The sequence below is a fragment of the Trichosurus vulpecula genome, chromosome 2, assembly GCF_011100635.1.
Source record: "Trichosurus vulpecula isolate mTriVul1 chromosome 2, mTriVul1.pri, whole genome shotgun sequence".
In the NCBI taxonomy this organism is placed as follows: Eukaryota; Metazoa; Chordata; class Mammalia; order Diprotodontia; family Phalangeridae; genus Trichosurus; species Trichosurus vulpecula.
The window spans coordinates 18,094-41,476 of NC_050574.1; the positions used below are offsets into that span (position 1 = coordinate 18,094).

Sequence of the window (23,383 nt, forward strand, 5' to 3'; positions counted from 1 at the left end):
CAACCTGACTATTGTGAAAATAACTTTAATGTGAAGGTATATGTGGAATCTATATCAGATTATATGTTGTCTTGGGGGGAGTGAGGGGAGAGGAGAGGGAGGGGGAAAAATTTGGAACAAAAGTCCTTGTGGAACTGAGTGTTCTAACCTAAAAAGAAAAAAATATTAAAAAAAGAAAAAAAGATAGCTCGCCAATGTGATACCCATAGCAAATGCTATGAATATGCAGGAGTTTTTCCAGGTTTGAATAACAAAATATAACAGACTCTCTTCCTCAAAGATGAAACCAAGATATTTATTCTGATACCAGAAAGCCAAATCCACCATAGTAACAAAGAAATTGGTACACATTACCAATGCAGGGAGCACCGCCATCCCCAAGCCTTCTCTCTGTCAGGCTGCCCACAAACAAGCTCTCTTAGGCAAAATTCCCCTCTGTCTCACTCCCACTGGCTTCTCTAACTCTCTGCCTGCTCTCTTTCCTAGGTGTGCCTCACCCACTCTTCCTGCACCACAAGTTCAGTAAGGTCTTCCCACCACAGCCTCCAGTTACTCAGATTCAAAGCAGGTCACATAAGCCTTTTAACGGATGGGAAAGATCTTCCTATTCCATTAACAGTACAAAAGGTTTCTCTCCAGTGTGGGTTCTCTGATGTACAGTAAGATGGGCCCTCCTTATAAAAGCTTCACCACACTGATTACATTCATAAGGTTTCTCTCCACTGTGGATTTTCTGATGATTAACAAAACTGGAGCTCTCTCTAAAAGCTTTTCCACACCGATTACATTCAAAAGGTTTCTCTCCAGTGTGGATTCTCCAATGTACTCTAAGGTTGGACCTTTGTGTAAAAGCTTTACCACACTTATTACATTCACAAGGTTTTTCTCCAGTGTGGATTCTCTGATGTTTAACTAGACTGGAGCTCTCTCTAAAAGCTTTTCCACACTGATTACATTCAAAGGGTTTCTCTCCAGTGTGGATTCTCTGATGCAGGGTAAGATTGGCCCTCTGTGTAAAACCCTTTCCACACTGATTACATTCATAAGGCTTCTCTCCAGTGTGGGTTCTCTGATGTACAGTAAGATGGGCCCTCCTTACAAAAGCTTTACCACACTGATTACATTCATAAGGTTTCTCTCCACTGTGGATTTTCTGATGATTAACCAGACTGGAGTTCTCTCTAAAAGCTTTTCCACACAGATTACATTCAAAAGGTTTCTCTCCAGTGTGGATTCTCCAATGTACTCTAAGGTTAGACCTTTGTGTAAAAACTTTACCACACTTATTACATTCACAAGGTTTTTCTCCAGTGTGGATTCTCTGATGTATAACTAGACTGGAGCTCTCTCTAAAAGCTTTTCCACACTGACTACATTCAAAAGGTTTCTCTCCAGTGTGGATTCTCTGATGTAGGGTAAGATTGGCCCTCTGTGTAAAAGCCTTTCCACACTGATTACATTCATAAGGTTTCTCTCCAGTGTGGATTCTCTGATGATTAACAAGACGGGAGCTACCTCTGAAAGTCTTTCCACAATGATGACATTCATAAGGTTTCTCTCCAGTGTGGATTCTCTGATGTTCAGCAAGATTGGAGCTGCTTCTGAAGGCCTTTCCACACTGATTACATTCATAAGGTTTCTCTCCAGTGTGGATTCTCTGATGTCGGGTAAGATAGTTCCTCCGTGTAAAAGCCTTTCCACATTGATTACATTCATAAGGTTTCTCTCCAGTGTGGATTCTCTGATGTACAGTAAGATGGGACCTCCATGGAAAAGCTTTACCGCACTGATTACATTCATAACTTTTCTCTCCAGTGTAGATTCTCTGATGTCCATTAAGATAAGCCTTCTGTATAAAACCCCTTCTATGCTGATTACATCCATAAGGTTTCTCTCCAGTGTGAATACCCTGATGAAGAGAAGAGATTTCTCTCCAAGTGAAGTCACAGGGAACATCACCCATGAATCTTGGCTCCTGAGTTTCTTCCACAGAAAGGCTTAGGACTGCAGAAGTCTTCTTCATTTCAAGTCTGAATTCTCCTTCTGAAAGAAACAAGCAAGAAAACATATACACACAGACACATATCTAATTATATCCCCTTCCCTTCACTGGCAGAACATAAACTCCTTTACATTCTCTTTCCCCAGGCAATGAGAAAGCTCTTCAAACATCAAAAGTCTTCAAATCAGCCAAAATGATTTAGTTTACAAGAGCTTCACACATGGTTACACTAGATCCTAACAACAAACCTGTGACAGATTCAGTGTGTTTTTATCACACTTGAAACTGCCACAATGAAACCATCATGGACCCCCCACAACCTTTCTACAAAAACCAAGGCCATGAACTCAGAATGGCTGAGTGACTTGACTCAAAATCCCAAATGTGAGACATGAACTCAAACCTGTGACTTAGCAAACTCTGTCCACAGTACTAGAAAGGTTCCTTTTACTCAATCTTTTCTTGCCCACTTTCATCTTTTGCACTTTCGATCCTTTCTTCACAGATATTATGCCACTTGGTGTACACATAAATATTCCAATTATTTCAAGATGTCTCATATATGTACATATAATGTAATGTCCCTAGTAACAGGTTTCAATCATTTGTTTTCTGTTGCAGTATTTGAGGTCACATGGAGAATACCAGTACTGTTTTATGTATTTACCTAAAACATGAAAGACTTTATTCTGACCTTTTTAAATTTTTTGAAAAAAACTTTTTTTTTTTTGGCAAGCCAATCAGGATCAAGGGACTTGTCCAGGGTCTCACAGCTAGTAAGTCTTAAGTGTCTCTGGCTGGATTTGAACTCAGACCCTCCTGATTCCAGGGCCAGAACTCTATCAACTGCACCACCTAGTTGCCCCTTGGATTATTAATTGATTTGAATAGTGATTACTTATTTCCTTTTTTGAAAAAATTGTCTTTAAATGCCTCTGCTCATGACAATAAAAATAAAATCCTTGGAATAAAGATTGTACGTATATAACCCATGTAAAATTGCTTACCAGCTCATGTAAGGGAGAGGGGAAAGATTGAAGGAACTTGAAATTTGAAATTTAATCAAATGTTTAAAAATTGTTTTAATATCTAATAGGGTAAAATAAAATATGATATTAAAAAATAAAATGTTTGTATTATAAAAAGCTACATAATAATCATATCTTTAAAAATGCATGGCATTTCTCATGTCTCAAAATATGTGTGTCATACATGAATCTAGGTATATCATCCTTTTGTAAGAAAGTGGATAACATGCTTCAGTATAAGTCTTCTTGAAGCCCTTTCCCATTTTAGTGGTTCACAAAACCCTTGGAGGTTGTAAAGAGTGGTCCAATGGATTTGAACTAAAAATTTGTCAATTGCACCTTAAGCAGTAAATAACTGCCCAATTTCATGGCCAAAATACTTATCCTCTGGGACAACAAGCATGTGCATATTTCAACTATAACAGGGTTCTTAGAGCACTGATTCCAAATCATGATGGTCAGGCATATAATCCTTTTGGGGTTCATGCAATGAGAACATCACACTGCTTCTGACTACATGCAACACATAGATGAGAGGGAGAAAACAATGAAACCAGGCTGCCTGGGTCCACTACGAATTTAGGCTGCACAATCTCGGGTGGACTCTCACTGTGGAAAGGCAATCCTTTGACATCTCCCTAACTTGACTCCCCATGCCACTCACCACAGCAACTTTTCCAAATCTTTTCATCCACAACTCCCTTATGGCTTGTTCTCTTTCCCACCCACCCCACACATCCACACCTTCTTGCTTAAGAACTTGGCCTTCTATTTCATTGAAAAAATTGGACATTTATCAAGCACTGTCTTATTCTCCTTATCTCATCTACTCAAATGCCTTCTTTTCCTTTTTGGCCTCCGTGTCAGATAAAACAGTCATCCTTTGCTTGCTAAAGCAAATCACTTTATGTGTGCAAATAATCTCACTCCATCCCATCGACCTTGTTACATTCTTCCCCCAGTATCTCCATTTTTTCACTAATCTTCACTCTCTCCCACACTAAAGACTCCTTTCCCATTGTCACAAATAAAACCATTTCTCTCAAAATACCCTCAATGGTCTATGCATCATTATGAGATATTGTCCAATATCTTTCCTCCAATATTTTCCTCATGGCCAAATAGCTAGAGATGGCCATTTACAACTGGTTTCTCTAACACCTTTCCTTTGCTTCCTATGAAACTCTCTGCATTCTGGCTCCAGACTTTATTGTTTTACTAAAACTTATTGCTCTAAAATTAACGATAATCCTGAAACTGCTAAATTCTATGGCCATTTCTTGCTTCTCTTTCTTCTTGACTTCTCTGAAGGTTTTGGCACTGTCAGTCACCCCTTTTTCTTGATACTCTCCTCTCAAAGTTTTAGTGACACTACTCTCTCCCGGTCCTCATTTTACTATATGCAAAATGAAACCCACTCTCTTTCCCCCAACCCTCCCATCTGCCTCCATTCCTGATGTTATCCAAGGCACCCTCCATAGTCCAGGTTCAGAGATGCGCTATCATGCACTCATCAACTCTCACACACTCACCTTCCTGATCCCATATTCATTCTGGAGCAAACTCCTGGGACTCCACTTGTGTGACATCCCTCCCAAACAGCCCCATTTCTCCCAACACTGTCACTGTCTTGGTTCAGGCCCCAATCATCTTACACCTGAGGAATTTCAGAGCCTACTGGTTGGTGTGGATGCTTCATCTCCCCCCAGTCCAGTCAATCTCCTACCCAGCTGTCAAGATCATCTTCCCAAAGCTCTCACCTGACCATGTCACCACCCATTCAACAATCTACAATGGCTCTTCAACAACAGGACCCAATATAAAATCCTTCCTAGGGATGCTAAAGGACTTCATCACCTTCCCCTCTCCTACTCTTCCAGTCTTCTTTCACCCCATCTCCCTCAATATATGCCATAATCTACTGATATGGGCCTCCTTTATATTCTGTGAACAGGACAATCCAAATCCTGACTCCCTGGGTTTGTCACACTATCCCTTTTGCTTAGAATGCTCATCCTGGCTTCCCTGAAGCCCTAGCCAGAGCCCACCTTCCACAATAAGTCTTTCCCAAGATCCCCATTTGAGGGCCTTTCCTCTCTTGCCCAGCTCCAATTTAACCTGTCCATGTTGGCTTTCTACAGTTGTTGGACTGTTCATCGGACTGTAAAATCCAGGAGAGCTGAGGACATCCCTTGCAACTCCTTATGATCCCAGTGCTTACCAAAGGGCGTGACATGCAGCAAGATCTTAATAAATGTTTGTGCCTTTGAAGAACATCTAAGAAAGAGCTCATATTGGAGAGCCTAAGCCCTTTTGCATTTTCAGGAGATTTCATTCCACAAATTCCAAATAGCAACTTCTTGTAAGATGAAAAATTTATCCCTGGAAGGGAGCTGAAAAGCCATGGAGTTGAACCCTTTCATTTTACATATGGGGAAACTGAGGCTCCATGGTACAATGACTGGCCCAGGAAGCCCCTACTAATAAAATATCTGAAAAAGAATTCCAAGGCAGGCCTTCCTGCCCCCAGATCTAGTACTTCCTTCACCACAACACATAGCAGCCTCTCACAATCACAGCTCTCATAGACCTGCTTTCATCTCACTCACCTGGAGAGCAGCTCCTCAGACCTTCTTGCTCCAGCATCCACGGTACTTCCCTTTGCTCAATGAAAGAGATCACCTCTTCTCTGGGAACTGGAAGCCCTGGGCATGGGGAGTCAATTAGGAATGAGCACGGAGAGAAACTTGTCCTTTAGTTCTCTCTAGGGAAAGGTCTGTGGATACAGAGCTGCTCCATTTTGAGGATCAGTCCACTGTGGTCACATGTAGGAGTCTGTGCTGACCCATTAATGCTTATGATGCAAGTAACCCAAAGTAGGATATGTTGTACAACCTGTTCTGAGAAACAGCCAAACCCTCTGCCCCCATCCTGTTATGCTCCATTCTGGCAGAAACTCCTAGACCCAACACTGGGTGGAAGGGTAATTGTGTCAGATCAGCCTCAAGCCCAAGCCACAGGGACCTTGAGGAATCAGCCGCTGCCCAGTGCCCCTACCTGGCTCCTCACTCCCTGACCCCTATATAAGCATTGTGTACTGTTCATTCAGGGACTCTTTGGGGGAGAGTCTCCCTCATTGATCAGCCGGTCTATTTTTCCTGGGATCCACAGGGGCGTGCCAGCGAGGACCCCAGCGTGGTTCCGAGGAATCCTCAAGGAGAGTTTCCATAGCATTCATTTGGGGGAGAGATTCATGGAAACATTATGGAATCGGAGCATTTGATGGTGTGGACCTTCTTCAAGAAAGGATGGACGCGTTGAATGGTTTCCAATGTCTAGAAATCAAAGGAAGCTGGTAGTGCAGTGGAGAGAGCCCTGGACCTGGAGTCAGGAATGCCTGGGTTTAAATACCGTCTTAGACAATTAGTAGCTGTGTGCCCCTGGACAAGTCACTTAACCTCTGTTTGCCTCAGTGTCCCAAGTGTAAAATGGGCATAATAATATCTCCTAACCTGGAAGGTTATTATGAGGATGAAGTGACATAATATTGTAAAGAAAGCCCTTGTTCCAGCCCCTGGTAAACAGCAGGTGAATGTAAATGTTTGTTCCCTTCCCTTCCTTTCCCACCACCTGTGCTGGAAGTTTAGGGCAACATGAAGGAAGATCAAGGACAAACCTGCTACACCAGCCACAAGTGAGAGCTCTGAACTACCAATGCATGCTTGTTAAATAGAAGAATATTCAAAATATTAGGCCTGCCCCAAGGAGGAAGGGGCTGCAAGGAAAAGCTGCCTGAGCAGTTTTCAGAGATTTGGTAGCAAAATTCATGTCCATGCAAAGGTCAGAACAAATAACCCCTGAGATTAGTTCCATGTCTAAGATTCTTCCACACTGCTGGGATCTCTGACCTGAAGCTGCCTAGAACTGGTAAGAGACAGCATCAGGAGCAAAAAGGAAACCCTCAGCTTCCTATCACACAAATGCAAAGACTTCCTATAGGAAAACAAGGTAGCATGAAGAGTCTGTCTCTTGGACACAGGAGACATGCACTTTTCTCTAATAGATAAATGCTCCAAAGCCTGCATACCAAGGAATGAAGATACTCCCTTTGACAACAGACTCAGAGTAAGCAGGGGAAGTGTCCTTACCCAGGGAGAGCAGGTTCCAGGCATTTTCCAGCATGACCTCCTTGTACAGCTCTTTCTGAGGATGGTCCAAAATGTCCCACTCCTCCTGGGTGAAGTCCACAGCCACATCCTTAAAAGTCACTGTCTCCTAAATCATCAAAAGTTATAGAATGTAGACATATAAAATGAAAAGCACCTCAGGGTTACGTAGTCCAATCCCCATTCATTTATAAGAGTAAATTCAATCGCAGAGAAGGGATTGGCACAAAGATCATACTCATAATTATGAGTGTCAGAGTCACCTTTTGAAACCACAGTAAGATCCTGATAGAATTTTGAGGGAAGCATTTTATACCATCAGTTGGAAAAAGGCTGAGAAATGTCTTATTATGGAATGTGTCTCTCTGCAGAATCAAGGAGAAACTGTGTGCTCTATTTGTGAGGGAGGTTCATTGGTGGAGGAAAAAGAAAGAATGGGTGATGTGAAATTCCTTCCTTATCAGAACTGGTGTTAAGTGATATATTCTAAAGAAAAGTCTATGAGGAGATGACAGCTATAAGTGCATTCTGGAGGAAAAACAAACAGTAAACATGATCACTGAAAAGAGAATAAAGATAAAGATCTAGTTTGCTTCCTGAATGGCTGAAATAAAGTCTTATCTACATGAAAACATGAAGAGGATTCTAGAAAGATATGCATCAGAAATCTGGACTGCACTTAGTGGTATGAGATGGTTCCCAGCAAGTGAAGGAGCCTTATCTGTTGTTACATTGAGAGCTTGAGGTCACTCTGGGTATGAGGTTGTTATAGACAGAACAGTTTATGATGTTGCTTTCCTTTATCCATAGCATATATCTTTACTTACATAATTAATTATTTTGTAATAAGAGTAACTATGATGGAGAAAAGCAAGCTAAGTGGCCTAGTGGAGAGAGTCCTGGGCTTGGAATGAGGAAGATTCATCGTTATGAATTCAAATATGACCTCAGAAGTGTATTAGCTCTCTAAACCTGGGCCAGTCACTCTATCTTGTTTGCCTCCATTTTTTCATCTCTAAAATGAACTAGAGAAGGAAATGACAAACTACTCCGGTATCTTTGCCCAGAAAAGCCCTAATGGGTTTACTAAGTGTTGAACATGAATGAAATGACTGAAGAACAACAATGAAGGAGAAAGGAAGATTCCCTTATTGCTTCAAAAACAAAAGCAATATTTAATTACCTTGGGTTTGTTTGAACTAATTCATCAGAAAAAATTAGTCAGTTTCTTTCTGAGAAATAAATCATCTAACCACATCTCTAGAACTGTAGAAACTTGGGTGAACGAGACTCAAGAGAATGAGTTAAGGGGCCGACTGATGGGCCACACAGATATAGGAGAGGTTGGCCAGATCTGAGAATATTCTGATACTTGGGAGTGGTCACTTATATTTCTAGCCTCCTACATTCACAACACGTGTTTCACAAATGAGTTTGGAATCTGATGTTCTTCCATTTCAATCATAAACATAGTATTCACTTAATCAAACACTCTGATGTTTGGGAACAATCCTCCATGCTGTGCCAATTCATTTTTCATCATTGTGAGTTCTTTAAAACATCTCATTTAGGGTCTATTTATAACCCGTGTTTCACCATTCACTTCTTTATTCTATTATTTTACTTTGGAACAATGGAGAAATTTATTGTTCTTTCAAAATTCTTGAGATTGCCAAGAATTTCTAAATCTTTTCCTTCCTCTGGAGTTCCCTGAGTCACTCATTTTTAACTCAAGAGTCAGATATGTAGAGGATTCTCGGAAGAGGGCTGAGTAGATCAGAAAATTTCAAGCTCTCAAGATTTTTCTCCCCCAAAGAGATAAAAGAGCAACTCAGGGTGAACACAGAAAAATGAAAATAAATATTACTGGTAGAACACTGGTCATCCTGGGACAATCAGATAAGGTCTGAAGAATTCCAAGATGAGTTTCAGTCCCTGTGAAGAATAAACACCTCCAGGCTAGGTCCTTGGTCAGCTTAAACAACATGAGGCAAGCCTTGGGGTCAGCTGCATTGGGAGGGTGCCCCAGCCTCCCAATTTCTACCCCTGGCACATTGAGGGGAGTTGGGTGTCTCAGTCTGGGAAGATCAAGGGAACCTCTGCTGACAAAGAGGTTCAAACTAAGCTGTGCTGAAGAGACCCTACAGGGGCAGGAAGGTACCAAGACACATTCTGTGTGTGCAGAAGCAGTGGGGCTGTGGGTACTGACAGGAGGCTGGAGGTCTTCCTTCGGGTTGCAAGTCAGAGGGGAGAGCTGAAGGAGGATCTGAGGCCTGAGGCATTATACCCATACCCCAGGACTAGAGGTGATTGCAAAAATCAAACAATTACAAAAAAAAATGCACAGCCAGAAGAGAAAGAATCCCCCCATAGAACATTACTATGTGAGTAGAGAAGACCAAGGTTATTCTTCAGAGGAGGATATTGAAACCAATAATGTCAAATAGTCACCTACCAAAAAGAATTTATGGAAGAACTCAAACAAGATTTTAAAAATCAAATGAGAAAGGTTGCAAAAAAGCTAAAAAGAAAAATAACAACTATCCAAGAAAAATAGTATTATGAAAAGAAGGTCAAGCAATTAGAAAAGGAGATCCAGAATCTTTTTTTATTGTTTTATTTTTAGTTTTCCACATTCACTTCCAAAAGTTTTAAATATTCTCTACCTCCCTTCCCTCTCCACTCCCTAGGACAACATGTAATCTGATATAGGCTCTACATATACATTCTTTTTAAACATATTTTCACATAAGTCATGTTGTATATAGAAGAATTAGAACAAATGGGAGGAACCATGAGAAAAAACAAAACAAAACAAAAAAAGAGAGCAAATAGTCTGTTTCATTCTGCATTCAGAATCCATATTTATTTATTTCTGTGGATGCGGATGGCATTTTCCATCATGAGTCTTTTGGAGTTGTTTTAGGTCCTTGCATTACTAAGAAGAGCTAAGTCTATCAAAGTCAGTCATGGCACAATGTGGCTCTTACTGTGTACAATGTTCTCGTGGTTCTGCTGACTTCACAAGTTCATATAAGTATTTCCGGGTTTTTCTGAAGTCTGCCTGCTCATCATTTCTTATAGCATAACAGTATTCCATCATATTCATATACCACAACTTGTTCAGCCATTCCCCACCTGATGGGCATCCCCTCATTTTCCAGTTCTTGGCCACCACATAAAGAGCTGCTATGAATATTTTTTGTACATGTAGGTCTTTTTCCCATTTTTATGAGAGATCCAGAATCATAAGAGAGAAAGCAACTACTTGAAAATCAGAATGGACAAGGGGAAGCCAGGCAAGTTATAAGTGTTTGTTCCTATTTTATTTTTTAAAGCTGTTTCCTCTAGAAGTATAGCAAGGACCAAAGTATACAAGCATCCCCAAGAGACTGGCACACTGGATGAAAGTGCATTCAGAGTCCAGAGGAAAGAGGCCCCAAGCATAGATCTCCCAGGGCACATGGATAATTCAAAGCTGCTGCAAGAATGCAAATTCTCTTCTCCTTCCCCAGAGTTCCCAGGACGTTCCCCTGGGATACAGCTCTTGGTTGGGCTTCAGGGGTTAGAGTCGTTCTGAAGCTGACATTTCTTGTTTAGTCTAGTTCTTTGCTCTCAATTCTAGAGCCAAACAAAATGATCCTCCCTAAAGCCTTGAGGAAGATGGGGAGGAAAAAGATTCTATCCCATGGATAATAAGTCAGTTTTTTTTTTCATTAGAAAAATAATCCCCCTTCTTTTGCTCTCAACAACCTCACTGAAAATGAACTGAAAAGCCAAACCCCTGTTTTCAACATGTACAATCATGTATAACCAAATTTCACATTGGCAACATCCACAAGGTTCATTCTGAACTGAGTCCTTCACTTACATCAGAAGGGGAGGCAGGTGGCATGTTTGATTAGTCCTCTGGAACACTGGCAGATCATGACACACATCAGGATTCCCAGGTCTTTCAAGGTAAGCTTTATAGCATTGTCTCCATATAGACAATGTTCCTGGTGCTGTTCCCTTTCCTATGCATCAGTTTGTACACATCTTCCCAGACTACACTAAAACCATCACTTCATCACTTCTTACAGCCCAACATTACTCCCTCACATTTCTGTATCATCACTAACTTCACTGTTTACTTAAAGCCAGTCTCTGTGCCCTCCTGGAGGAGTGTCTGGGCTGAGCTTGTGTTCTCCTGGGTCTTCCTGCGTTCCTGGTGATAGTGAATGCTGCCTCACTCCAGGCTCTCAAGGACAGCTCAGGCTGGGGACCTACAAGCTTTCAGTGCTCCTCAAGTGGGCTGATCTGTGGCAAAGTTGATAGAGGCTTCCCTTGCCCAGAATGGGATCCTACTTCTGCAGGCTCAGGATTTGGTTTTCACCCTTATTGGCAACAGCAAATCTACTGAATCTATCACTATCAGCCAGCTGGCAAGCTCAGCAGGTCCCATGTTAGACTGTGATTCCTGCCTGGGTGACTCTTGTGCATGCTTCAGGCAGGGCTAACAGCTGGGACTGAGCCCCTGTTCCCATCCTAGGATATGAGCTAGACCAAGATTCTGAACATGCTTCTCTCTGTGTATACCACTAAGAGTCTCCAACTGCTACTGACCCCCAAAAGGCTGCTTGGAGGCCCAGGTACTCACCTATCCAATCCAGGACTTGGTAGTAGGCCACCAAGATGTCAGTTAGCACCTGGTCCAAATCACCTGCATTCACAAGCTAGGTTCCATCCTCTCCTCTTTACATTCTCTTTCCCCCACATCCCATCTGTTGTCCATCTCTGCTGATTTTACCTTTGCAATATCTCTCATAAATGCCCCCATCTAATACTGCCCCCACCCAGGTCCAAGCTCTCATCACTTCATACTTAGGCTATTGCTATAACCTGTTGGTGGGTCTACCTGCCTCAAGTTTCTCCTCACTCCAATCTGTCCTCTACTGAGCCACTAAAGGGAGGCTCTAATTATATCACTACCCTGCCCCTCCACTCAATAACCACCAGTATAAAATACAAATACAAAAGTCATGTAAAGCCCTTTATGACTTAGTCCCTCCGTATATGTACTCTTCTATCCAGTGACTCTGGCCTCCTGGCGGTTCCCCAAACAAGACCCTCTATCTCTGGGCTCCACATATTTTCAGTGACCAGCCCCATTTAACTGGACAGCCCTACTGTCACACTCTTCCTCCTCATCTCTGCCTCCTGCCTCCCCTAACGTTACTTTTCTTGCTCAGCTGTGTCCACCTCTTCATGATGGTTGACTATTTCCTTCTCTTGCTCATTTTACTGAGGAGGAAACTGAGGCAAACAGGGTCAACTGAGTTGCCCAGGGTCACACAGCTTGTAAGAGTCTGAGGCCTGATTTGAATTCAGGTTTTCTGACTCCAGGCCTGGCAGTCTAGGCCTAGGCACCACCTAGCTGCCCTACTGGCTGCACTGGCTGTCTTAGGTCCCAACTTCAGTCTCATCAATGGAAGCCTCTCCCAACCCCTCTTAATTCTAATGCTTTCACTCTTTTAATTAGTTCCTATTTGGCACAGTTCTCCAAAAGGCTGTGAGGGCCTTGAGAAACTATATTGTCTCTTACCTCTCTGTGTGTCCCAAGCACTTAATGAATGTTTCTTGTGCCAGATTTCTTCCAGGAGCTTTTCCTCCTCTGCCAAGAGCACTGGTCCAGGGGTCAAGAAGACTGACCTTGGGGATGACCTAGGCTCACATCAAGCCTCAGACACTCATAGCTATGGGATGCTGGGCAAATCCCTTAACATCTGCGTCAGTTTTCTCCACTTATGTAAACCAAGGATAATGTCTCTGGGCATGGCAGAGTCAAGATGGCAGAGTGAAGAAGCAATGCAGTGAACTCCTCTCCACAAAGAGTTAACAGATCTGGACAATGTACCAGACCAAATGCTGATGGGGAAAACCAGAAAAACCTGGGAGTCCTTGGTCCAGCTTGGCACATCAGGGGAAAAGGGAAGGTCCCTGAACATTTGTCACAAGTCTAGTGAGGAAGACACTGCACAAGGGGCATTCCTGCAATGAAATCCTGAGTAACAGGACAAGAAGATTCAGACCCACTTCAGGGAACTGCATGGGATGGCTGAAACTGGCAGGTCTCTCACCCTCTATCATGCCCAGCTCACATAACCTGGGTCAAGGGAATCTGTGCCAAGCAGTGGAATTCCTGGGTAGGGAGATCCTGGGGAATGAAGGAAGGAAGACCAGAAGCCTGAAGAACCAGGGGTGTGGCTCAGGCCCGGGATACCAAGCAGGGTATGCCTTCCAATGTCTAGCCAAGCCTGCAGTGGAATAACAAGGGCACGAATCCCAAAATAAAGAGAAACTTACGATTCTGCTCCTCTGAGCCAGCCAGCAGAGCTTAGTAGTTGGCCAATAGGGACAGAGCCTGGCAGAAGTTCAATCTTGTAGAGACTCAAACCCAGGTCAGAAACTTGGCAAGCTCAGAGCAGGATGGCAACAATATGACTTTGCTCTGGATCAGACTACTTTGGGAACAGTAAGAGCTCATATGCCTCTATCCTGCCCCTGAGATTCTGGAATGAGACAACACTCAGGACCCCAAGGAAGTAGCAACAAGAGGACTCCAGACATTCCCTCCAAGGTACTGCAGAGGAAGTAAGCTGAAAGAATGAGCCAACGAAAGAAGAACCTCACCATAACAAATGTTATGGTGGCAAAAAAAAAAATGGAGACACAAATCCAAGAGAGTGAAACATAATCTACAAGCACTGCCTCTGAAAAACACAGCTTGGACACAAAATCAACCAGAATTTCTGAAAGCACTGAAGCAAGAGTTAAACATACTTCTAAATGGAATGAGAGTGCTTGAGGGGAAAAGAAATGAAAAACAAATGAATGGCGTGGAAGAAAGAATCAAGGAGGTAACAGCTTGGCAGAAGACTTACAAAACCTTGACCAAGCAACAATCTCTAAAACTTTGAATACAACAAAGAGAAGCCACAAGGCAATAACAGATATTGAAAGAAATTCAAAAGATGAAAAAAAAGCAGAAGAAAATGTCAGTTATCGCAGAGTAAAAAGCAACTGACACAGAAAAGAGAACAAGGGAAAATTTAAATAACATTGAACTATCTGAATTCCATTAAACAAAGAAACCTTGATATGAGATTTCAAGAAATCTTAAAACTGCCCAGATGTCTAACAACCAAAACAGAAAGTTAAAATAAAGCACAGATCACTTCCTAAAAGAAATCTCTGCATGAAAATTCCTAGGAACACCATTGCCAAAAATACAGAACTAACAAGTGAATGAGAAAAATACAGCAAGGAATGAGAAAAAAAAATTCAAGCACCAAAGAGAGACAAGATCACACAGACTTTGGCAATAACCATCACTGCAAGACCACAGAGCTTGGAATGGGATATGCTAGAAGGTAAAGGATATATAGTCTTATAACCAAGAGTAATTTACACAAGAAAACTGAGTACAATAATATAGAGGGGAAAATGACCCTCAAGGAAAGGACTCCCAAGCATTCTTCATGAAAAGACCGTAACTGTAAAGAGCTTCCGAAGTTCAAATGCAAGTGAAAAAAAACATAAGAAAGTAAAGAAAGATGAACTAGCCTAGGGGAATAAAAAGAATAAAGGATAAACTACTTTTATTCAAACATGGGAAGAAGGCATGTGTCCTCTCTGATCTCTCTCAGGGCTCATACAGTGAATTATATTAGAGAAGACCTTGAAGGGGTTCTATCATGTCTTGATCTTAAGGTAAAGATGGAAAGAGAGGAAGAGGAATAAACTAAAGTGAGTGGATAGAAAGGAAGGTTAGGAAGTATTATCTCACATAATGATGGGGCACAAGCAGACATCTATACAAACAAGGAGGTGGCAGAAAGTGGGAACATCTGATGCCTGAACCTTAGTCCTCTAGTCAAAGGAAGGAAGAACATACACAACACAGAGGTCTGTATAGAAATACATTTTACTCACTAGTGAAAAGGAGGGAAAGGAGAGGGGGAATGAGAAGGACTAGCGATTATGGGAAATATTAGGCCTAAACAAAACAAAATCAATTTTTATAAATTTTTTAATTCTTTTCCAGGTGGCCAAGAAAGAGAATCTGAAGGATTATTCATAAATGGGGTATAGATGAATAAGTAAGATTAACAAATGTAATGGGATACTATTGCATTGACCCTGAAGTAGCATAATGACCAATCAAGATTCCAGAGGGTCAATGATGAAGAAACATGCTGCCTAGAGATGAAGGACTCAGGGAGAGAAGGAGAAATGTATTTTTTTTAAATTACTATATATTTATTTAATATTTTTAGTTTTCAGCATTAATTTCCACAAGAGTTTGAATTACAAATTTTCCCCCCATTTCTACCTTCCCCCCCACTCCGAGATGGCATATATTCTGACTGCCCTGTTCCCCAGTCAACCCTCCCTTCTGTCACCCCACTCCCCCCCATCCCCTTTTCCCTTACTTTCTTGTAGGGCAAGATAGATTTCTATGCCCCATTGCCTGCATATCTTATTTCCTAGCTGCATGAAAAAACAACTTTTTTTTTTAAATCTGTGTTTAAAATTTTGAGTTCCAAATTCTCTCCCCTCTTCCCTACCCACTCACCCTCCCTAAGAAGGCAAGCAATTCCAAATAGGCCACATGTGTATCATTATGCAAAACCCTTCCACAATACTCGTGTTGTGAAAGACTAACTCTATTTTGCTCCTTCCTATTCTATCCTCCTTTATTCAATTTTCTCCCTTGGCCCTGTCCCTTTTCTTAACTGTTTGCTTTTGATTACCTCCTCCCCCTCAAGATTTTATTTTTTTAGATATCATTCCTTCATATTCAACTCACCCTGTGCACCGTCTATGAATAGATAGATAGACAGACAGATGGATAGATTCCCTTCAGCTACCCTAATACTGAGGTCTCATGAATTATACACATCATCTTTCCATGCAGGAATGTAAACAAAACAGTTCAACCTTAGTAAATACCTTATGATTTCTCTTTCTTTTTACCTTTTCATGCTTCTCTTGAATCTTGTATTTGAAAGTCAAATTTTCTATTCAACTCTGGGCTTTTCACTGAGAAAGCTTGAAAGTCCTCTATTTTATTGAAATTCCATATTTTGCCCTGGAGCATTATACTCACTTTTGCTGGGTAGGTGATTCTTGATTTTAATCCTAGCTCCATTGACCTCTGGAATATCATATTCCATGCTCTTCGGTCCCTTAATGTGGAAGCTGCTAGATCCTGTGTTATCCTGATTGTTTTTCCACAATACTCAAATTGTTTCTTTCTGGCTGCTTGCACTATTTTCTCCTTGACCTGGGAGCTCTGGAATTTGGCAACAATATTCCTAGGAGTTTTCTTTTGGGGATCTTTTTCAGGAGGCAATCTGTGGATTCTTTCAATTTCTATTTTACCCTCTGGCTCTAGAATATCAGGGCAGTTTTCCTTGATAATTTCTTGAAAGATGATATCTAGGCTCTTTTTTTGATCATGGCTTTCAGGTAGTCCAATAATTTTTAAATTATCTCTCCTGGATCTATTTTCCAGGTCAGTGGTTTTTCCAATGAGATATTTCACACTGGCTTCCATTTTTTTTTCATTCCTTTGGTTCTGTTTTATAATATTTTGATTTCTCATCAAGTCACTAGCTTCCACTTGCTCCAATCTAATTTTTAAGATAGTATTTTCTTCAGTGGTCTTTTGGACCTCCTTTTCCATTTGGCTAATTCTGCCTTTCAAGGCATTCTTCTTCTCATTGGCTTTTTGGAGCTCTTTTGTCATTTGGGTTAGTCTATTTTTTAAGGTGTTATTTTCTTCAGTATTTTTTGGGTCTCCTTTAGCAAGTAATTGACTTGTTTTTCATGGTTTTCACACATCACTCTCATTTCTCTTCCCAATTTTTCCTCTACTTCTCTAACTTGCTTTTCCAAGTCCTTTTTGAGCTCTTTCATGGCCTGAGACCAGTTCATGTTTTTCTTGGAGGCTTTTGATGTAGGCTCTTTGACTTAGTTGATTTCTTCTGGCTGTATGTTTTGGTCTTCTTTATCACCAAAGAAAGATTCCAAAGTCTGAGTCTGAATCTGAGTCCGTTTTCGCTGCCTGTTCATGTTCCCAGCCAACTACTTGACCCTTGAGCTTTTTTTGCTTGTAGAGAGTACTCTGCCCAAACTTGAGGGGCTTCACTGTTGTTTTCACAGCTATTTCTACATAGCAAGCTCTGCCACACCAGGACTCCTCCTCCCCCAAGAACCTGACCATGACTCAGATATAAGCAATCTCTGCACTCCTGCTCTAATCAGCCAATTAATTCCTCCCAACAGGTGGACCTGGGGCCGGAAGCAACTGCAGCTGTAGCTTTGTAAACAGCTTCAGAGCTGTACCACCTCTGCCACCCCCAGGTTGGTGACTGACAGCCAACTCCTTTCACTCTGTTCCTGCAGTTTTGCCCACTAACCTTCTCCATTGTCTTTGGTGTTTGTAGGTTGAGAAGTCTGGTAACTGCCACAGCTCACTGATTCAGGGCACTATGCCCTGTTCCGCCCAGCTCCCGGTCTGATTGGTCCAGGTGCAGCCCACACTGGGCTCTTCTCTCCTCCCAGCACAGTGCAATAGACCTTACCCAGTGACCATCCAAGCTGTCCTGGGCTGAAGCCCTGCCTCCCTCCGCTTTTTTGTGGGTTTGGCAGTACTATAATTGGTTAAGAGCCATTTTTCAGGTTTTTGGAGGGTCCTAGGGGAGAGTTTTAGGCAAGTCCCTGCTTTCCACCTGCCATCTTGGCTCCGCCCCCAAGAAATATTTTTTAGGGCACAGGGAGTATACATTTTTTTTAGATTCACTATATACTGTGTGGAATGGGTTTTGGTTTGCTTTTGTTATCAGTGTGGGGGAGCAAGCAGGTGGAAGGATGATTAGCTGGTCCTTGACTAATACAAATGCATGTATTCATACACAAACATTGGAAGTCTGATCAATGCAATGATCCACCAATTCCTGAGGGGTCATGATGACATGTTGCCTGCCTCTGGAAAGAGTTGATACTCCAAGTACCACCTGATATAATTTTCTTCAGCTATAACCATGGAGAAATTGTGTTTAGCTTGACTACAGACATTCTTGTAATAGAAGCAAGTTTTTCTTGCTTTCCCAATATAGGTAGGAGGGGTGTGTGGTACAAAAGGAAGGGAGAGATGGCTAATATCTGATGTAAAAAATTTGAATTTAAAAATGAGGTAAAAAATGGTTTCCTCAAAATATTCCAGACTACATAAGTAAATATAAGATGGGAATAACAATGGCTACTGTCGAGGGCTGGCTGTGAGGGTCAGTGAGGTATTGGTAAGGTGCTGACCTCAGCGCCTGGCACTTGGTAGGTGGTTGATCAAAAATGCTGGTTTTCTTCCTTCACCCAGTCTTGAAATTACACTGACCACTCACCTGATGGCTGTCAAAGGCAGCAACCTCCCCACGTGTGAAGGGGCCACTAACTCCTGGAGTTCTGTCCTACCCCTGTCATATGATTAGGCCAGCTTGTCTTTTTCCCCTTAAAGGTGACAAAGCCATCCCAAGGACCTGACTTCCATAGTGGGCAAAGGCTCCATGTGCCTCCCTTCAAGCAGTATTCTGAGGGTCTCTAGACAAATCAGTGCAGTTACCTGGGGACCTAAAGGAATAAAAGTCTAACCATGTGAAATCTGGGCCCCTCAGGCATGACAGATTTCCCCCAATGGCACAATGCCACACCTTGCTCTGACAACCAGATGGGCTCCCACATGGAGGTGAGGGGAGCCTTGTCTACTCAAGCTAAAGTACTATGGTATCCATACTGAACGTAGTTTTTATGCTCTACTTAAATAAAGCTCCTTTTACTTGTTGAATGACCTAGGAGTGTCTGATTTCTGCTTAACATCTAAACTGAGTATTGCCCTGAGTCAGGTCCATGCATTATTCCCTTCCCAGGTCAATCTAAGACCTGCTGCAGCCTATGGGAGACTCAGATTTTCCAAGAAGCTGTCTGAGGTACCTTGACACACTAACTTGACTCCGTCAGTCCTCCCTTTTCTCCTTGTTGCTCTCATGGTCTCTGTCAGGGCATGGGACATTCTGCACAGGGAGAACAAATTATCCCTCCAGGAAGCCAATCTGTACTGTAAGATGGTATGTGGTGAAGCTAGTCCTGGTGCCCAGGACCAACAGGGACAAGGGTGAGAATCCCAGGAGCCTCTTTTAAACAGTAGAGAAGCCGTCCATCACTCAGTCACTGTGCCAGGGTAAGTCTTAGGAACCTAGAAGCAGCAGGATGGCCCCAGAGCAGTCTGCACAAGAAGTCCTGGGCTTGTATATCTAGGGCCTTTCTAAATCCTCATTGACTTGACCTGAGAACTGGTAAAGGAGAGGGCTTCAGAGGGACCTGGGAAGCCTTGTGTGAGCTGAGGCAGGAGGACATGAGCAGCACCAGGAGCACAATTTCTGCTCTGATGACAGCACAGCAAAGGACGAGAGCTGGGGGAGACTTCAGGGCTCTGCTCCAGGTCTGCCCAGATAAGACTCTGGGTGAATGGTTTCCTGGGCCTTCAGTCACTACAAGGGAGAGCTTGACCACAAGAAAGAGAGAGGAGGTGGAGGAGCTGTGCGTAGGGGGAGGGAATGCTGGCAGGCATTAAGGGAGCAAAGACAGGATCCCTGAGTAATAGAGACTAAGGAATGAAGGGGTCACTCTTGTCAGTCACCTAAAATGAAGCAGAACTTAAAAACAAATGGGGGAGGAGGTGGTAAAGTAGATATAACACTGACCAGAGTCAGCAGGACCCAAGTTCAAATCCAGCCTCAGACACTTGAGACTTTTAGCTGTGTAAACCTGGGTAAGTCACTTAACACTAATCACCTCACAAAAAGAACTTGGGATAGCCACATGTGTTGGGGGCTGGGGGGTTTGGGGAGGGAAGTGCTCAAGACACCTGGGTTCTAAAGAATCACCTTAAAACACAGAAGATGGGAGCAGGGCAGTGTTGTTACTACTAGAATCACTCTCATGCCTCTTTTTGTAAAGAAACAACCCACAAGACAGGTATTGCCAGCTTCATGGACCATCCTCTAGGTCTATGGAAATGGCTGGATTGCTGATGTTGATCAAGCCTGTGGATGGACTGCACTCACCTGGGCTGGGGCTTGGCTGCTCCCAGGGACCATTCCCTCTGAATCCAGATTCCCTGTGTAGGTAGCAAAGGAACCAAAATAACTCCATTTTGTAAAGTTCCTCTATCTTATCCCTGGCCCTTGTCTACCCCAGAGACCTGCTCCCCCACCTTCTATGGCCCACAGGCAAAGCTCTTCCTCACAGATGTCCCCACCGATCATGGAATGTCTCAATTCTAAGCCTTTCTGATAACCAGGAGACAGCCTAGAGCGACCTGGAAATTCCTTCCCTTCTTTACCTCTGCACAGAAAAGCCCCTTGGTCCTACCTGTAACCTTAATCCCAAGCTGACTGCCTTGGTGCTCAAACTCTGGGTGATTGCTATTTGTTGTGCTTTATAATAAAATTTCTAATTTCCCTCCAGCTTTGGTGGCTGGATTTGACCCAGTGTAGCAACAACTCAGCTAGCAGCTGCTGTAGGGGTGTTAAGACCCACCAACAACCAGCACACAGAAAGCTGCTAACACAGGTGCTTTTATCTCCTTTACTAAGGAAAGTAACTTTAAGGGGTTAACAATCTTATTTTAATCCAACATACAAACATAACTCACATAGTTCAGGAGGAAAAGCCAGCAACCTGAACATCAGAGCAAATACAAACAAATTATACACAATATAAACAGATCAAATCAAATTCATAGTTGCCAGGAAAGCATCAACAGCTGGGTTCACAAGCTAGGAGGCTCTTGAGGATGCCTGCCCAGAGGCTCCAGATCAACACTCATTCATGAGTGAGAGCCCCAAGGGAAAACACCAACCTCTTAAGTTTATATATTCTATTCACGGTCAAGGTCATCAAACATGTGCCTCACCTACCTGACCTAAAAGCATCACAAACCATAGGTTTTCCCTTGAGGCAAGGGGGGCATCAAAGACTCCTTATTTAATCAAAAAAACAAAGGCCAGACTCTTCAAATAAGTGATTAAATAAGTGATAAAAGAGAAAATAGTAAAACAAAGTCCCACTTTAATTACCAATACACCCAGTCCCTGCTTGAGCCAGTCCTTGGTCCTCTGCAGACTGAGCTGGGGGAGGGAGAAGGATCCCAGACAGGGAGAGCTCTTTCCCCTCTCCTCCTAGGCAGGAGGGCGCACAGGGATCCCCCCACAGGGATTTACAGAGGTCGGGTCCTCCTGGCAGGCAGAGCTCCTGGATCCTCTCAGGATCCTCGGTGTGAAAGCAGGAACTGGAGCAGAGAGGCCTGGGTCTGATGGGGTGCTTGGGAGACCTGTGCTGGGAACCAAATTCCAAAATCCCTTCTCTCCCGGCCTCTCAACACAGGCCTCGCACTTTCTCTGCAGTCCCAGGACAGCGGGCCCAGCCAGCACCAGCTGCTCCGGTAAGATTCACTGGTCTGACCTGGCTCTGCCCTGGCTCAGACACCTGTTTCCTACTCACTGCCGTCCCACCTTCCGACCTCCTCCTTCTGTGTCTGCTGGACTTACACACATGGACACTCCATGTCTCTGGTCTAACTGGACCTCGATGGGCCACCTGGGCATTACTCAGTCCACCGGGACCCTTAGAGACTCAGGGAGGGTTCAGGACTAAAACCACCCCCCATGGACCCCCTCCCCCCATTTCCCAGGGAATGCTGGGTCAAGCGCCTACAGTGGACATTAACAGCCCCTGTTCCTTTCAGCACTGACCACTCCTTCAACACTCCCTAATCCCCCATCAGCTCGTAGCGCACGTGGCCCCATTTGCCTACACAGCACCCTATAAACATCAGATGTCCTTGACCTTATTCCCGGCAACCCCCCGGGACCGGCAGCCTGGGGCCCCTGCACCTCCTGAGCTGTCCTTCCTGGCACCCCACGTGGGGCACAGCGCGGTCTGGGGAAAACTTTCCCTCTGCTCCCCTCCAGCCCCTCAGAAGGTTCGGGGATGTGGGGTGCAGCCTGCACCGCGCGGGGGCAGCCTTCCCTCCGGACAGGGGACACCTTGTGAGGGGGCACTGGTTAATCACCGACTCCCTGGTCCAGAACGCTCCCTGAGGCGGGGGTCTACAGGGGCCCCAGGACCAGCCGGGCTCCTCCTGCACCCCGAGATCCGCCCGAGGGTGTCTCTCAAACCCCGGACCAAGCTAGGTCTTGGGGACCCCGAGAACAAGCGCCTCGTGTCCTCTGGCAGCCCTGCGCGGCCCCAGGCCCCCCTGGAGCAGCAGGAGCGAGGGCCTGTCGGGAGAGCTCAGGGATCGCGCCCCGTCACCGCCACGTCCATCTTAACGCCGGGAAGACGGCCCGGCAGAGGGTCCCGAGTACGGGCTTGGAGGGGTCTTCCCCGGACCCGGAACCGCGGGGCGACGAATGGGGCTCCTAATGCAAGTCACTCCTGCAAAGCGGAATCGAGACCTACCTTCCCTGCTGGAGGATCCCCTTCTGTCAGGCCCGCGAATTTCGGCCGCCGAAGCACCCCAGCTGTCCCAGTTCTCCCTGCTCCTCTGTCTGCCCCTCCTCCCTCCACTGTAGGTCAGGGATTCCTCTGGCAAGCAGGCTGACTACCACAGGATGTCCCTCCTCCTTTCCACCCGGCGTCACCTGCCGATTGGTTCCATAAACTTCCAGTTACGGGCGTTCACCGAAGCCTGCACATGCGGACTCCATTTCCCAGCAGGCACCGCAACTAACAGATCCACCTGCTCATTGGTCTCCTTGGCCTTCGCATTGTGACTCGGTTTCCCAGAAGTCGTCGGTCCGTAGTCCTTTCCCTTACTAGGGGCGGAACTTCCTATTTCCCCCCCCCCCCCCATCCCCAGCTCCTAAATCGTCCCTTCCCTCCAAACAGATTCCAGGATTCAAGTGCTGGTTCTCTTTGCAATGACTGATCTACTCCAGGTTAAGGATGAGTTTGGCCCTTACTCAGAAAATCCCACTCAGTCTGCGAGGGATTCAGAGCAATCCCGCTCCAATTTGACTTTTCGCGGGAAGACAGCAACACCCTAATCTCCCCTTTTGCACCCCTGAGGAGAGCACGGGGAC

General features: G+C 44.1%; 1 protein-coding gene across 2 annotated transcripts; it reads right to left on the reverse strand.

Moving 5' to 3' along the window:
- Positions 1-275: 275 nt before the first annotated feature.
- LOC118835622 (zinc finger protein OZF-like) lies at positions 276-22,863 on the reverse strand. 2 transcript variants are annotated; one of them, XM_036742825.1, is made up of 5 exons: positions 22,761-22,863; positions 20,363-20,415; positions 7,179-7,305; positions 5,640-5,735; positions 276-2,043 (listed from the first exon to the last, which is right to left on the reverse strand). In XM_036742825.1, exons 2-5 carry the CDS (start codon positions 20,393-20,395, stop codon positions 605-607), a joined length of 1,695 nt encoding a protein of 564 aa, XP_036598720.1. In that variant the 5' UTR covers positions 20,396-20,415; positions 22,761-22,863; the 3' UTR covers positions 276-604. The 2 variants fall into 2 exon arrangements, with proteins under 2 accessions (XP_036598720.1, XP_036598721.1); XM_036742826.1 differs by lacking the exon at positions 5,640-5,735 and having other exon boundaries at positions 329-2,043; positions 22,761-22,827.
- Between the last annotated feature and the right edge of the window lie 520 nt (positions 22,864-23,383).